The sequence below is a fragment of the Microplitis mediator genome, chromosome 3, assembly GCF_029852145.1.
Source record: "Microplitis mediator isolate UGA2020A chromosome 3, iyMicMedi2.1, whole genome shotgun sequence".
Lineage (NCBI taxonomy): Eukaryota > Metazoa > Arthropoda > Insecta > Hymenoptera > Braconidae > Microplitis > Microplitis mediator.
Genome location: NC_079971.1, coordinates 4,501,504 through 4,517,294, shown reverse-complemented (window position 1 = coordinate 4,517,294; position 15,791 = coordinate 4,501,504). Strand labels below are relative to the sequence as shown.

The window sequence follows — 15,791 nt, the reverse complement described above, 5'->3', positions numbered from 1 at the left end:
GTTATTCAGTTCTCATTGCAATTACTGTACTATTAGTAAATCTAGAGCCCTGAGGGTTTTTAAATTCTGCTACTGTTGATAATTATGATGATGAGAAGCTAAATTGCGAAAAGATGTCAAGGTCCATAGTATTATTAACTATAAAATTATTGTTTTATTTCAAAATATATTTCCGTGTACTTTTATTTTCCATAGTCAAGTAAATATTTAATTTCGTACCATCGGCCTTATCATTGATAGTTTATAATCATCGTGTGTTATCATTATCAGTATCCTGAAGACTTTGTTTTGTATTTGGTCTCGACTTACCTGATGTTTGCAAAGTATCGAGTCGACTGTAGTAGGATACTATTGATATTTTTAAAAACACTTTGTTTTAATTCGCGCGAATCGCAGCTGGAAAACTGAACCAATTCTGAAATATAATTTTTTTAATTCCTATGGTATTTTGCGAGCTACATAGCAGCTGTTAGGAAGCAAAAAGATGCCAAAAACTTATGGAAACCTTGTAGTAGTAAATTATTCACGAGCAAATGAGCCAAAAATTTAATACCACACGATAGTCTGGAGGACTTCCAGATGTTTTAAGGAAAGATGAATAAGAAAAAGAAATAAAAATGAGGATAAGGTGAATGTGTAGGGTTTATGCAACAAGAAATAACATTGCTCTACTCGTGCGGTGTGTCAGGATTGCCAGGTGCGTGTCAGGTGCGAGTTTAACATACATTGTATAGAATAAAAATTATTTTTATTTATTTTTAAATAATATATAATACAAGAAAGAAATAAAAGATGAGTGCATAAAAGTTACGACAGGATGTGGCGGTTTTTGTTCATCCTATCGACTTTTCCCATGGTGGGTGTCTGACCAACCAATGCAATTTAAATGCTAATATATAAATAAATATATCAAGTTGGTCTAATTTTTTTTTAATTTCTAGTGGTCATTTTGTTTTTAATCAAATTTTGTTGGTTTGTTAATTAACTCATTTGTCAATCAAACAAAAATATGAATATTAATTTGCTATGAAGGAAAATTTAATTTATGAAACAAAGAAAAATTTTTTGGTGATTTTTGACCCAAAAATTAATTGGTAACGTGAAATTTTTTTTTATTTAATTTTAATGATTAAAAGAGAAAATTGATATATTTTTTATCAAATATATGGGTCAGCAGAATTTCACAATGAAAATTGTGATAAAAAAAAAACCCGCTATTTTTATAAAATTTTATTGCGACAATTTTGATAAAAGTCCAGATATTTTTTGGGTGAAACTGATAACAGCAAAAATAAATTATCGTCCACATATTTATATATAAAGTAAAATTATGACGCATTGGTATGGATCGTGGAACTTTACTATAGGATCAGAGTGAGCCGAGTTTTATTGGCAGGGCAAGAGTTGAGTTGAGTGTAGAGATCCAGATGGAAAGTAAAGGCATCAGAGCCAGTATAGATATAAGACACTGGCTGGAGACTAGAGAGAGAGAGAATGGAGCCGAGGATAACCAGGGGCTTCTATAATATAACTGATACCAAGTCAAAGTCGACTAGACAAGACCAGAGTCTTGGTGTTTGCTATTATATTAGTCGTCCCAAGGCCTCGCCATATTCGATCCAATCTGTGGAAGCCGGCTTAGTAATAAGCCACTAAAAACCTTTTTATAATTATCAATACCAGCGGCTGAATTCGCTGCGAGGTTCGTCTTTTCGCCAAGACTGCTCGTAAAAGTCATTTATTTTTTTTCGCCGCATTACGGTACTTAGATACTGACCAACCGGAACTTTAGCATCGTGTCCAAGGTCAACTGGGCCTAGAAAGTATCAGACATTTAACACTATTTGGATTCCAGTTGACTTGCTGGTGGTTTTAAATTGCACTGTCTGTCTGTCTGGGTATTTTGCTGTACAAAGATGATGATAATAATAACGTGTATGAGTTAAAAGCTGAGCCCGGTTGATACAAGTGCTATCAGTATTAAAAGTCTGGTGGATCGATAGCAGAATGTCTGGTAGCAAGTCGTTGAATCTTCAGATACAGCCCAAAATGAGTTGGTCTGAAGATGAGTAGACAGAAGAGATGGGAGAGACAGAGACCGGGAGTGATAACTGAGGAGAGGACTGGGACAAGAGCAAAGAGAGCAACGAAGAAGAAGAGCTTCACTTTGGAGTTTGAAGAACGCAGAAAAGGTGTCCTCGTTGGCATCCCTCCTTGGTCCAGGATCTCCTTTCGATCCCGGGTAAAGCACACGTCGTCATGGCAACACCCGAAGTAGAGTAGGCAGCGGCAAGAAATATTCGCCACGATCGTTATTGTCGTCATCAACATCATCGACAACGTCATTATCGGCGTCATCAATATCCTCCGTTATTTTTACTTTACTTCAGCCAAGTTGCTTTTTTTCTGTTTTTTTTTTTTTTTTTTTACTTTTTGTCGTCATATCAAGAGAAACATGAACATGGGAGAGCATTAATTTTAAACTTTACCGGCACTTTTGCCCTTTAGCGCAAGTAGGGGGTAGTTGTGATGCCTGTGCTGCATAATGAAGGGAATAGGAGCAGGACAAAGCGACTGAGGAGAGCCGAGCAATGCACGTGCTGGCCTAGTATAGTCGCCGTCTCGCCCAGGAATATGCTAATTGCGACGCAGTTAATACGCTGGGCGACGCTTGGCCGCAGAGCCACCAATAAGCGAGAGACCGACCACAACAACAAGAGAGAGAATGAGAGGCAAGGAATAGGTACAGACGTACTGAGGCTGCTATTGAGGGACAATCGACGACCCCCCGTGTGGATATTGCGTCGACAGGTTGACGTGGATACATGAATATCGATTACGAGATAACTAGAATACTCATGTCTCGTGGGAAAAAAAATCGAGTCCATGTTGATGGAAGAAATCGTCTGTCTTGTTATCAAGGACTAGAGCAAGTCTTGAAAAATTTTAAATGCACGTTAGTAGACAGTGAAAAGACAGACAGGTGATTAAAGATAATTATTTTCACTGTAAAATTGTGAATTTAATTTAATTTATTGCGCCACAGACGAGAATACTCAAGTAGATGCCAGTCTCTGAATTTATTTAAATTGATTTGATTTAGTTTTAGTTTTACTTTTTATTTTTTTTTTTGTTATCTTTGCGTTTAAATTGCCGACAAAAGTAATTAATTGTCGCGGCTCAGCTCAGAATAAAATCACGTGATGTAGAAAAATAGAGCGAGACGGATTACGTGAGATGTCGTTTGCTCGGTTTGCTTGTGCGCTAAATGGCGGCGAGAAAATATCGAGAACGCTGGACAAAAGATATTGGCTTGGTGGTCACGAGGGGAATAAAAAATAAACTGAGGGACTAGTAGGAGAAAGAGAAGGTGTAAGACTAAATGTATGTTAAGAATGAGTAAGTGAGTAAATGTGAGTACGGGCGAGAGTGAGGGCGAGGGTGAGGGTGAGGGTGGATGTGTGATTGGTGGGTGTGTGAGGCATAAAGAATAAAAAAAAGTAAAAAAGAGGCCGAGTTATAGTAATAGTGCACCAGGAGACAAGAAAGATATAGAGCCACGTGCCGCAAAGCAGATAGGCACGTAACTGCATTACGCTGCCAGTTTTCCCACTGGGCTTCGGATTTGCGTTTACGTCATCGCCGATGTGCTCCGGTTACAACTCCGAGACCAAGACTATCTACTTCACTCTTGCACACACTGTAACACACAATACAATTGTGTTCTCTGTACAGTATTTGTATTAATACTGTAGGTACTGGTATATTACTCACAATGCTTACGGCAATATGTCAACGTGACACACTCGACAATTGCTGCTGAACTACTCATGACAAAAAATCTCTTTGTTCCTTTTTTTACTCGCGTTATCTTATATTATTATTCTTGTATGTCTATATATCGGTATATCTAGATATGTATATTAACATTTTTTTTAAATCAATGTCGAAATCATGCTTTATCGTACGTACATTAGTTTGACAATTGTTTTCAATTTTTATCACCTCAAAGTAACAGCTAATGGTTCAATAAATGGCCTAATTTTAGTTTGGAATTTTATAAAAAATGTGAAAACAAAATTTCATGTGAGGGAATGAATAATTTGTGAATTGAAATACATCATTTGCTTTATGACAATTATTTTAGCCAATAGGGTAGAAGTACCGTTTTTAGCTTTTAGACCCAGTTTTGGCCACTTAGAAATTTGAAATAAAATAATTTTTAAAAAACGCAATGACATAATTAATTTTTTGAATGTTTTTGGAGATACTTATAACACAATATTATAATGGAATTTTTTAACAATATGTTTTCATTGATTAAAATAAAGTATTAAATGTCCGAAAACAGAGCAGTGGCCACAAATGGTACTTCTACCCTATTTTATTACAGGGTCAATTTTTTTGTTATGGAAAAATTTCGACTGAGTAAATTTTCTCACTTTATGGAGAAAAATTCCACGTCAAAAATTTTTTTGTTTTCCAAATGAAGAAAAATTATAAAAATTTTGTTTTTCAAATATTTTGACATTTCGCGCCCTATTTTGATACTAATTAATATAAAATTTTCAATCACTTGATACCAAGTATTATAAAAATTACACTACTCATAGTAATATGCCCGATGATCAATAAATATAATGATTCAAATTGCAAAGTGCCAAAAAAATGTTTAAATTTTCCGGCGAATTAACGATCGCACCCGCACGCGAAGCCGCTTTCTCGTGCCAGCAATCGATCGTCCGTACGAGACAATAAGACGAAATTTGTTTATTATTTTTATCCTACAAATATACATATAGTCATATATATATGAATATGTAGTAATTGATTTTGTTTTTATTGCATTGCATTGCATTGCTGTGAATTTGGTGTAAAGCATGTGTGATATTTGCAACAGGTGTAAGTCGACGTATAAAAAAATTTATTGCGAAAAATAAATAGTGCTGACGAAATTGAAAGCTGAAAAGTTTTAAAAAAATGTTTTTACACAGGATCAAATAATTGAAATAATCACACGAGGGAATATCAAAGGGTCTACATACACACATACATACATATATACATGTATATAATACAATAGATACTATATACTGACCATTTGCAATTGGTGCGTTCCCGTTACGTCGCGATTATACTCAGGGTTCTGGGTTGCGTATCACCCTCGTCCTCGTGTCACGGTGACGGTGTAATGGAAAGGGCGCGTGACGAGGATAGCAAATGAGAAGGGGAGTTGTACTGGCCAACCTCTGGTTCTATATACATATATATGTAGACTATCCCCAAGCCATGGGATATGGATCGATACTGTACTATTCTCCTCCTTCGTCTCTCCTTTGCCAGAACTGCTTTTTCGTTTTGTAGATATACAATAAACTGACATAAATTAATAAACAAACTTTTTAAATAATAAATTTAAAAAAAAAACTCATTATTTTTTATCAGTTTGACTTGTAGTTCAACCCCTTGTTTACTGTCAGATAAATGGATGTATAGAAAAAAATGTATTTATGTGGGAGGGTGACAATTATTTGTTTTTCGAGTTTATCAATCTCACTTCGATATATCTTAATTATTATCGAAATAGAATCTCCACTTTGAGCCTTAATTATTTCTTTAGCTGACGAATTTATTGAGGAAATCGTAAAATAGCTGATTCATTTTTTTATCATGATTTTCTTGATGAAATTTTGCTGATAAAAATAAACAAAAATTTTTTTACTGTTATTATTTTTTTTATTTAATTATTTATATATTTTGCTTAAAAAAAAATTCGTATTTATTTCTACTGCTTTGAGTTGCAAAAAATTTTGGTGTTGATGAATTTATAATTATATATATATAAATATACTCTGGATACTTACTAAGAAATCAAACTGATAAAAATAAAAAAACTCATAATTTAAAAAATTATTTTACCGCGAAAATTTAAAATGCGACGTAAATTTAAAAAATAAACTCAATAATTATCCTTACGTACATAAATATGAATAAAAATATACATAACTAAAAAAAAAAATATACGAAAATGAAATTTAACTTTCAAAATTAAAAAAAAATTCTTTCTTAAAAATTATGGATTTTTTTCATTGCGGCTGCTTATAAAAGTATCAATAAATATATCGTGTGGTACTAAATTTAAAAATCAGGGCACAATAATCGTCGCCTCATATATTTGACAAATATTACACAGAAAAAAATAATTTCTTGGCGCAAGAAAAATTTTTCATTATGAAATGAAAGCAAAAATTTCCTCAGGACTAGAAAAAATTTCTTTGTCACAAGAAATTCTTACACTAAAAAATTTTTTCTTGCCTCAATAATTTTTTTTTTCGATTCATAATGCAAAAAATTTATTGGGACAAGTGAAAATTTTCTTGGGGCGAGTGAAAATTGGTGATTAAATAAAAAAAAAGTTAAAATATCTATGTCTCGATTGTTAAAAATTAATCAGAGTTAATAATTGAATGTAGTAAATTGATTTAATTATTTTAAATGACATTAAATGTTGGCACGAGTATAATAAACCAAACGAGCAGACGACCAAGAGACCTAAGAGAGAGATATCGAGAGACTAAAGGCGTGTGTATTAAATGAAGAGGCTGCAAGCGATTAATCTGATGATTGACGCCAATAAATAAATGAGATTTTCATCGCCGACGGTGGCTCGTTATACCCATGCACACATCCAGCCTCTCTACTGTAAACATTTTTTAAGTATCATATTAAGTTTTGTTACTTTTAATGAACCTTAGAGATTTTAATTACCAGTTTTAATTTTTTTATTTATTTTATTTATATCCGAGTATGTAACGTATCATATCTCATATCATACCTCCAAGTAAACTTGTATTACGTTAGACGTAACATTAGTTTCATTAGTTCCCTCGAGTGCACGCACTTTGCAAATGCACTTCAAGGGCGAACTCCGCTAACGACCTGTTGCGTGTGATTTTTATGTCCAGCGGGGGTGTTCCCTCTTCTCATCTCTCTTTCTCCGAGTATTTTTTTTTTATTTCACTTTTTATTTCATCACATCCCAATTGCCATCTACATTCCGCTAATACCGCAATTCACACAATTTAAACCATTCGTCACTCTCAGGAATTAAAAATAAATATTTTATATTCACGTGGATCCGCGCCCGCACCCGCACCCGTACTCACACCCACACCCGCTCTATATTTTATTACTACCGGTATATAGTAATACGCGAATTTATTTACCAAACGGGTTTTATATAAAAAAATCTAGGGCAATCAAATTTTAAAATCATAAATCATGTACAGAAAAAAAGGATTTCTTCCCGAGTCGAAATCTAAGGCATACTTTGAACCTAAATGAGCATTGAAAACCTACAGTAGATTTACAAAGGCATGAATAAGACCTACAAAGACGTGTATCATAAAACGAACGAACTCGGAATTTTTTAAATCCACCCTCTGCCCTTATAGGAAAAAAAAATAGGCCCAACATCGAGAGCCAGTATTGTGCCAAGACTGTTGCTAAATAAGCACCTATGCTTATTAAAAATAAATTAAAAAAAAAAACAAATATTAGTAGACATGTGCGTGATGGTAACTTATGGAAATAAATTTGTACACAGAGAAATCAGGTAGATCGACGAAACTAATTTTTTTTGCATTTGCTGGGTCTCGAATCTGGTCCTTCGTGGCTGCTAGGCAAGTGTCTTATCCACTAGGCTGTTGTACTATACATAGAAGTCAGAGGTTTTTAGGTACCATTTGTTATTTAGACTGGTAAACCAGAGCTTGTTATTTGAGTATTGGCTGAATCTTGGCCCAAGACTGGCGAACCGAGGCTCGTCACTTGAACGTTGGTCGGATCTTGGACCAACCTTTGGAGACCGAGCTTGGGTAGCCCAGTATTGTGCCAAAACCGGCCCCGTTGTCAATATTTTTTTTTCCTACAAGGGTGTTAGTCCCAGTCTGCCTGTGGGGCCCAATCTACCCTTGGGCGTCATTCGCTTATTGGAGAGATGACTAGATCACTTGCATCAATTCTCCAGTAGTCCGCGAATTTCACGATTTTACTTTTCTGTAGCATTTCTTGCAAATCCTTCCTTCTGTTAAATCTACGTACGTTCGTTTCACGATTTATGTCTACGCAGGTCTGATTCATGCCTCCATAATTCCAAGTAGATTCAATTTAAGCCTTTGTAAGTCTAAGTAGGTCCATCTCAAGCTTTTACAATTATGTCCTGAAAATCCTAATGTGGGTTTTCAATGTTTATTTAGGTTCAAAGTAGGGTAGAGGTACCATTTGTGGCCATTGCTTCATTTTTGGACATTCAATGCTTTATTTAAATTAATAAAAAAGTGTAAAATAAAATTTCTATTTTAATAGCGAGATAAAAATATTTAAAAAATTAATTGTGTCATCCCGTTTTTTACAAATTATTTTATTCAAATTTTTTGAGTGTCCAAAGCTGGCTCTAAAGTGGCCAAAACCGGTACCTCTACCCTATGCCTTAGATTTCGACTCGGGTTGGCATAAGAAAAATTTTTCATTATGAAATGAAGACAAATTTTCTTAGGTTTACAAGAAATTTCTCCTCCCAAGAAAATTTTTGCTTTAAATCATACACGGAAAAAAATAAATAGTAAATGCAACATGATGCAGTCTTGGTAAATGAACATGATGAAATCATGTTGCATCCACATGATTTGTCATGTTTCGGCTTCATTTTCATGTAGCCTTAATAGCATAAAATTAAGCTGCAACAACTAAATATTTATGCTTCAGAAAAATTATTTATTATCAAGCAACTAGATTTTTTCGGATTTATAATATTGCAGATGAAAATTAGAGTGAATTATCAAATTAAATCATTTGTAAATGATATTTTTGCTTAAGGGGTTAGGGGTAGTCAGGATTTTCAAAAAATCGATTTTTTGCTTGATTGTTGCTTGATAATAAATAATTTTTCTGAAGCATAAATATTTAGTTGTTGCAGCTTAATTTTATGCTATTAAGGCTACATGAAAATCATGTTGCTGCCACATGATTTTTTTCATGCTACCGCAACATGATTGTCATGTAGCCGAAACATAACAAATCATGTTGCTGCCACATGATTTTCTCATGTTTATTTACCAATACTGCATCATGTTGCATTTACTATTTATTTTTTTCCGTGTAATGCAAAAATTTTCTTGGGTCAATTAAAAATTTTTAACGCCAAGAAATCCTTTTTTTTTCTGTGTAAATTACAAATTCTTGGAGCACTAAACATATTCAAGAGTCGGATGATCATAAAATGAGTTTTGATTTCCATGAGCTGGTTAAATATTTAAATAAAAAGTATGAAAGGTTAATGTAAAAGGTTGTTTGAGAAAATCTAAACAGATATTAGCGTAGATAACCAGTGTGAGAGGTAACCCTGTTCATCGAACCGGACGGCTCACTCTGGTCTCTGGTTCTCTGGACGTTCTCCTGGACACTCAAGATCAGTGGTATGGTTATGCTGTATATCTGGATGATTCACCTACACGGTTAGCTCTCACCAACAACGATGAGAGAGGCACTTGCCAAACCGGATAGCGCAGCCCTGGGATCTGGATAACCGATCTCGCACGCCCCACTATCTTCTTTCTCTTTTATATTCACTCTCTTTATCTTCCCTGTGCACGTACTCTTGAAAACCAAATGCCGCATCCTTTGTGTCATCATACAGCTTTTCATCTTTACATACATACATACAAATATATACAACGTCTCCATATATAGACCCCAAGTCCTTCATGCGGACAAATAATTTTTAGTGTCCAAAATATGAGCAAATTCAATTAATATGCATCAGTTACTTGTCTTAATTTTCCCTGACGGCCTACTCATTAAAATCCGGTCTTTATTTTTTTTATAAGACGTAACTAGATCAGCAAGTGGACGATCAGGCGCTAATGTTTCTTCATTTAATTAGCATTCATAGCTGCTGAGAAAATTCTTAGTTGGCAGTCTCTCCTGTATATTCCGAGCTGAGCTGAATCACGCGGGGTTTGAAATTAAAAAATCTAAATTATGTATAAAAAATAAAATAGGAAGTTAATGATACATTTATTAAAACAGACAGGTGGCAAGTGCGTGCCAGGTGATTTTACCTCGCGCAGATGCCCTAAGAAAATCACGAGTGACCCGCAGGATCGCGTGTTATTTCATCGCTTATTGTTTATAATCATACGGGTTTTTAAATAATAAAACAATACGAGATCCTCTTAAGCTGCTGGATATTCTTATTTATTTTTTTATTTTTTTTTACAGGGCTGTGACTGATCCACGTGATGGGAGAAGAGTTGCTTTAAAAAAGTTACCAAATGTCTTTCAAAGTCTTGTGAGCAGCAAGCGCGTGTTCCGCGAACTCAAGATGTTATGTTTCTTCAAACACGAGAACGTAAGTAATTACTATAAAAAAAAATATTTTTTCGTAATGAAAGAGTGCTCGATAATTAATAAATGAAATATTAAACAGGTACTGTCGGCTCTGGACATCCTGCAGCCGCCGCACCTTGATTTCTTCCAAGAAATGTATCCTTTTAAAATGAAAAAATAAATAATTATTACGGCAATAACGGGGATGGCTCGCGGCTGATAAAGTTTTAATTATTTGAGAGAATCGGGCTGCTGGTTTGGACACAAAGTATGTGACGTCCAAAGGAGTTTAGGAGTCTAGAGTGTGCTGAGTTTGGGAGCCACCACAGCCACCGCGGTATCGATCCGTCCTGTGTTGTAGCCCGTCGTGGGAAAGCTCGAGATTCTCACGTACACGCGTGCTGGTGGCTTGTACTGGCTGCTGGTTTTAGTTTTTAAATTTTTATATATTTTAAAAACCCTAAACTTACTCAGCTTTCCTTTCCTCACATCATCTTCACTGACATCACCGGCAGCTTACCGAGGATTCACGACATTGCAGGCAAAGACCGTAGCAGCTCGCAAGAGATAAACCCGCGAAAGAGTTTAAATAAAAATAAAATAACGATAAAGAGAGTATATATATATATATATATATATATATATATATATATATGTATGTATATGTATATAAATAAAATAAGAAAGAGGAAAGAAGCCTGAAGAAGTAAAAGGGAGAAACAGAAGTCGTTTCCCGCACGGTTGACCGGTCGGACGAGCCTGTACTGGCCTTGCGGATTCTCGACCTTCTTCTCTTTCGTTTCTTCATTTTATCCATACTCGGGTCTCTTTTTATCCAGCCTTTCTTCCATTATTTCTCACTCTCTTTTGCTCTTCCTCGTAGCTCGTTACCTCCTCTCCCTGGTTCGTGTACTCCCGAGCTGGAGTAGATCCACTGTAAGGCAACAAAGCGAAAGAGCATTAGCATTACTCGCGGATGCTTTAAAAGCCCAGTTAGAGATCGAGATGATGATGATACACACGTTGATTTGCGCTTTTAAAATAAGAAAAACCAGTATTGCTACATATTGTGCTGCTTTAGTCTAAATCGCTGCACACTTTCATCCTTTATTGCTCTTGCTCTTGCTCTGGCTCTTGCTTTTACTGTTGCTGCTGCTGCTGCTGCTATTCAACTCTCAGAGCTGTACCTTTACTCAGTCTACCCGCATTCCTAACTACTACGACCTCATTCCGCCATTCTGTAGACACGTTTCGTGGCCCAAGCCGTTCGTTTTAGATTGATTAAAAAAAATATATATAAATATATATAACAATCTAGCCGCTCGATGACCCAATTCCGCTGACTAAACGTATATACTTTCTTGACTATTTACTTTCAAAAGATATGTGATAACGGAGTTACTTCAAAGTGATCTTCACAAGATAATCGTCAGCCCGCAGCACCTCAGTTCGGACCACATCAAGGTCTTCCTCTACCAAATTTTACGGGGTAAGTCTGAGATAAATTTACTAGTTCGTATAAATCCTTAGTTTTAGATTTACTTTTCATGCATTCACGGGTTTCAAAGTGCATTGAATGTATGGTATGGTATATATATCTATATATGTATATATTAAAGTAAGCATTGAATGAAGAGACGTATCTTGATGGTGAGCACAAAGAGATCCTTGGGACCAACGCCTAGCGTATCAACGAGAAACTAGAGAGAGAGTAGTCTGGATAGATGGTGGGTCATTGAACCAGCTTTTGACTGGTTAGAGGCCCGGAGGCGTCAAAGGAGCGTGATGGATCGAGAATTCGTCGGCGCTTTCGTCGCACACGACGTTTTAGTTACTGTGAGATGAGCAGAGATGAGGAGAGACTGTGCCGTAGCGAGATGTGTGTCGTAGACCAGACAAATAGGAGTAGAGTCGACGTTATTCCACAAGTCGAGGGCCAAAACCAGTCCTGCGGTCGCCCATCCGTGACCCCCGGACCCCGTCATCCGGTCGGCTCATGCTTTCTCGCTCCTTCTCGGCGATCATCGTTAACACTCTTTATATATTTACAGCCCGTCTGGATTCCAGTACCCGACAAATAAAATCTACGGCACATTTTGTCTACTTTAATATTAAAGCATGACATCAAATACCAAATAGTTCCCGCCCGCATCAATCAATAGGCAAATGACTGATTGTCATTACGCATGTCATGAGTTATTAAATAATTGTTTTATCAGATAAAACTTAAATGACGATAATTTAAAAAAAAAGTACACTGACTGTAGCAAAGGGCTGTCGACCCTCATGTTCATCCGGTATCATTGCAGGCGTGTCAGAGGTTCTGCCTCCCTCTCACTGGTGCTCTTGTCCGTTCGCTCGCTCACTCGACACCCAACCGGAAACAGGGGAAAGTGATGCCAGGAAGAGAACCGACAGTCTGTTGCTCTCTTAAAATAGTCTCTCTTATTCCAATGCATTATTTCCATGTCTACCGTACAGACACTCGTGTCTGTCTCTGTCCGATAGCCACTGAGGTCAGTGATAATACGCCAGTAAATACAAACAATTAGACAGCAGCAATAGTTGACTCTGTTGCTTGTGGAACTGGAGTTGGAGTTGGGGTTGGGGTTGATGCTGGAACTGGGGATGGAAGTGATACAGATGTGTCATGATGCTGGACAGCTGAGAAAATGTATCTCGACATACTGAGACGTGCGGTCGGTTGTTTGGTTAGTAGATATACAGCAGTGTTAGTTATAGTTGTAGTCTGGCTACGTCTGAGTCGTATCACTGATAAGGAGTGATGACTCGCTCGCGGTCGGACTTCCTTGTCTTGGTATTGGTCTTAGTCTTAGTCTTTGTCTTGGTGTCTTAGTATCTTAGTATCTCAGTGTCTCACCCATTTATAAGCTCAACCAGTTCACCGACACGTCCGGCATTTGAGTCAAAATACGATAAGGCGAGGCGGCAATAATTATAAATAATAGTCACGGTGATAATTTTTTTTATCCGTAGCTAAGACTTAAAACTGCTGTCTAAATAAAAAAATACCACTCCTTGGTCACGTTTTAAATTTTTTAGTTCAATGATCTTCGTTGGTATTTTAAAGGAGTCGTGATGATAAAAAGCTGAATAGAAAAGGAGTAATAAAAATAATAATAAGAAGAGGAAGAAGAAGAAACAAAAAATAAGTAAGATGCAGCGGATAAGGAGGAGATGAAGGTGGTAGACTAGATGAGAATCAATTGAGAGTTGTAACCTTGCGTAAGAGACAACGCGAACCTCAGTGAGGTCGATACGGTCGATACGCCGGGAGAACTCACCCAGTGTAAGCGAGACAAGAAAGAGTAAAAGAAAAAAAGGTTGGAGTAAAAATAAAAATACAAATACTGGTGCGTCGCGTGCAGCACCAACACGCGGTTATTGGCCGTGCCGAAAATAAAGTTCTCCCTCACGCCCGGACGCGGTCGCTCTCCATTCTTTGTTTATTCCTTTGCTGGTCTTCAGAATTGCTCGCGTTAATATAAGAAGTAAACTGTCAACAGGAAGAAATTATGAGAGAGAGATGGATTTATTGTCAGACCAAATCTCAATTAATCCTCAAAAGCTCTAGATTGACCTTTCGCCAGTTAAATAGACGGATAATCTCAAACCAAACGACATGACCTGACAATCCCACCATAAATTACATATTTGATTATCGAACTTAATCGATTTGTTTGATATTACAACCAATGCTGGGTACAAATGGAGATGGAGATGGAGATGAAGATAGCGATGAAGATGGAGACGATGGCGTATAAATTAGATAGCGCACTGCGATTATAAGTTTAACTGCCGTAAGCCAGTAGGAAATCGGGTGACCGTTGCTGCCATAGGAGCTTGTAATCAGCAGTCGCGGCATCGCGGGCAATTAATCACTTGATTACATTAACCCAGTAGTAATTTATCTGGATGTTACCCGAGAGACACGCATAATGGCCTAGACACTCCCCATCGATCGGTACACTCTATCCAAATTACATCTTTATCGCGATTTAAACTTCGCGGCAGCTATTTTTTAATTTATAAAAAACATTTTTATCGCAGCAAAGCCAACGCACGGTTCGGTTTAATAATTCCAGTCATGTGCTTTTTCGTGGATCAAAGTTTCGCTGTGTCTGTGTGTGTATCATTTTAGAGCACGTTTTGGCTCATAAACTTCACTCGAATACCTCCCAATGCTAGAGCGTAATGTGTGTGCTTGTGTAGGCAACCATGAGCCATACCGACGACGAGTTTGGGGTGCAAACTGAATAGGCTACGGATTACCACCGCCCTCTACTCTACTCTGCTCTCTCTCTCTCTCTCTATATATATATTTGTATGTATGTATATACAATGAGCTTTGGTGGGTGTATATATAAGAGCGAGACAGAGTTTAATCGGAGAACAGAGACAGAAATGGAAACAGAGATTGAATGAGAGAGAGAAAATGATGCTTGACTCGGTATAATCTACCGTGAATATCAGGGAGAACTATTTGAGGACGAAGCTCTTGCTCTAGCTCTAGGTTTATAAACACGAGCTACAGAATTTATGACAAAAAGAGACGAGTAAAATAATATATAAAAAACGTAAAACGTATATCTGAGTCATGGATCGATTTGACAATAAAAATTATTGTTAATGTAATTTAATCTTGTAAATTTGTTATTTGTAATGATAATATTGGGTGAAAATTGAACGCAATTTTATATTTTAGGACTAAAGTATCTGCACTCGGCGAGAATTCTACATCGCGACATAAAGCCGGGCAATCTATTGGTGAACAGCAACTGTGTGCTGAAGATATGCGACTTTGGTTTGGCGAGAGTCGAGGAGCCAGATAAGAACAAACACATGACCCAGGAGGTTGTTACGCAGTACTACCGCGCACCGGAAATTCTCATGGGTGCCCGTCATTACACTGCTGCGGTGGATGTCTGGAGTGTCGGGTGCATCTTTGGTGAGCTTCTGCGTCGGCGGATTCTTTTCCAAGCCCAGAGTCCTGTTCAGCAGGTAAATAAAACTCGTAGATTTACTAGTACAGACTTGTCGAGTTGATTATTAATTATTAATCATTATTTTTATACCTTTAGCTTGAACTGATCACGGAGTTGCTGGGCACCCCGACGATAGAAGACATGCGATATGCCTGCGAGGGCGCAAGGACTCATATGCTAAGACGGGCACCTAAACCTTCTTCCCTGACGGCGCTTTATACTTTGAGTAATCAAGCGACTCACGAAGCCGTTCATTTACTCTGTCAGATGCTCGTCTTCGATCCCGTGAGTATTTCAAATATAATTGTGATATATTTATTGGCTCATTGAACTTGTTATTAATGTAAAATGTTTGACGTTTCTGCTGTTGCTGATGATGATGTTGATGTTCGGTAG

At 36.8% G+C, this 15,791-nt stretch overlaps 1 protein-coding gene across 3 annotated transcripts in view; it reads left to right on the top strand.

Annotated features, from left to right (window-relative positions):
• Positions 1–15,791, top strand: part of LOC130665851 (serine/threonine-protein kinase NLK) — a 31,891-nt gene that overhangs the window by 8,095 nt on the left and 8,005 nt on the right. For all 3 annotated transcript variants that reach the window (XR_008989596.1, XM_057466464.1, XM_057466463.1), the window contains 5 exons: positions 10,282–10,411; positions 10,490–10,545; positions 11,772–11,878; positions 15,116–15,411; positions 15,492–15,680. Coding sequence is in view for 2 of the 3 variants with exons in the window: in XM_057466464.1 (XP_057322447.1) it covers positions 10,282–10,411; positions 10,490–10,545; positions 11,772–11,878; positions 15,116–15,411; positions 15,492–15,680 (778 nt within the window). In the remaining variant the exon portion in view is untranslated. The remainder of the gene's footprint in view (positions 1–10,281; positions 10,412–10,489; positions 10,546–11,771; positions 11,879–15,115; positions 15,412–15,491; positions 15,681–15,791) is intronic.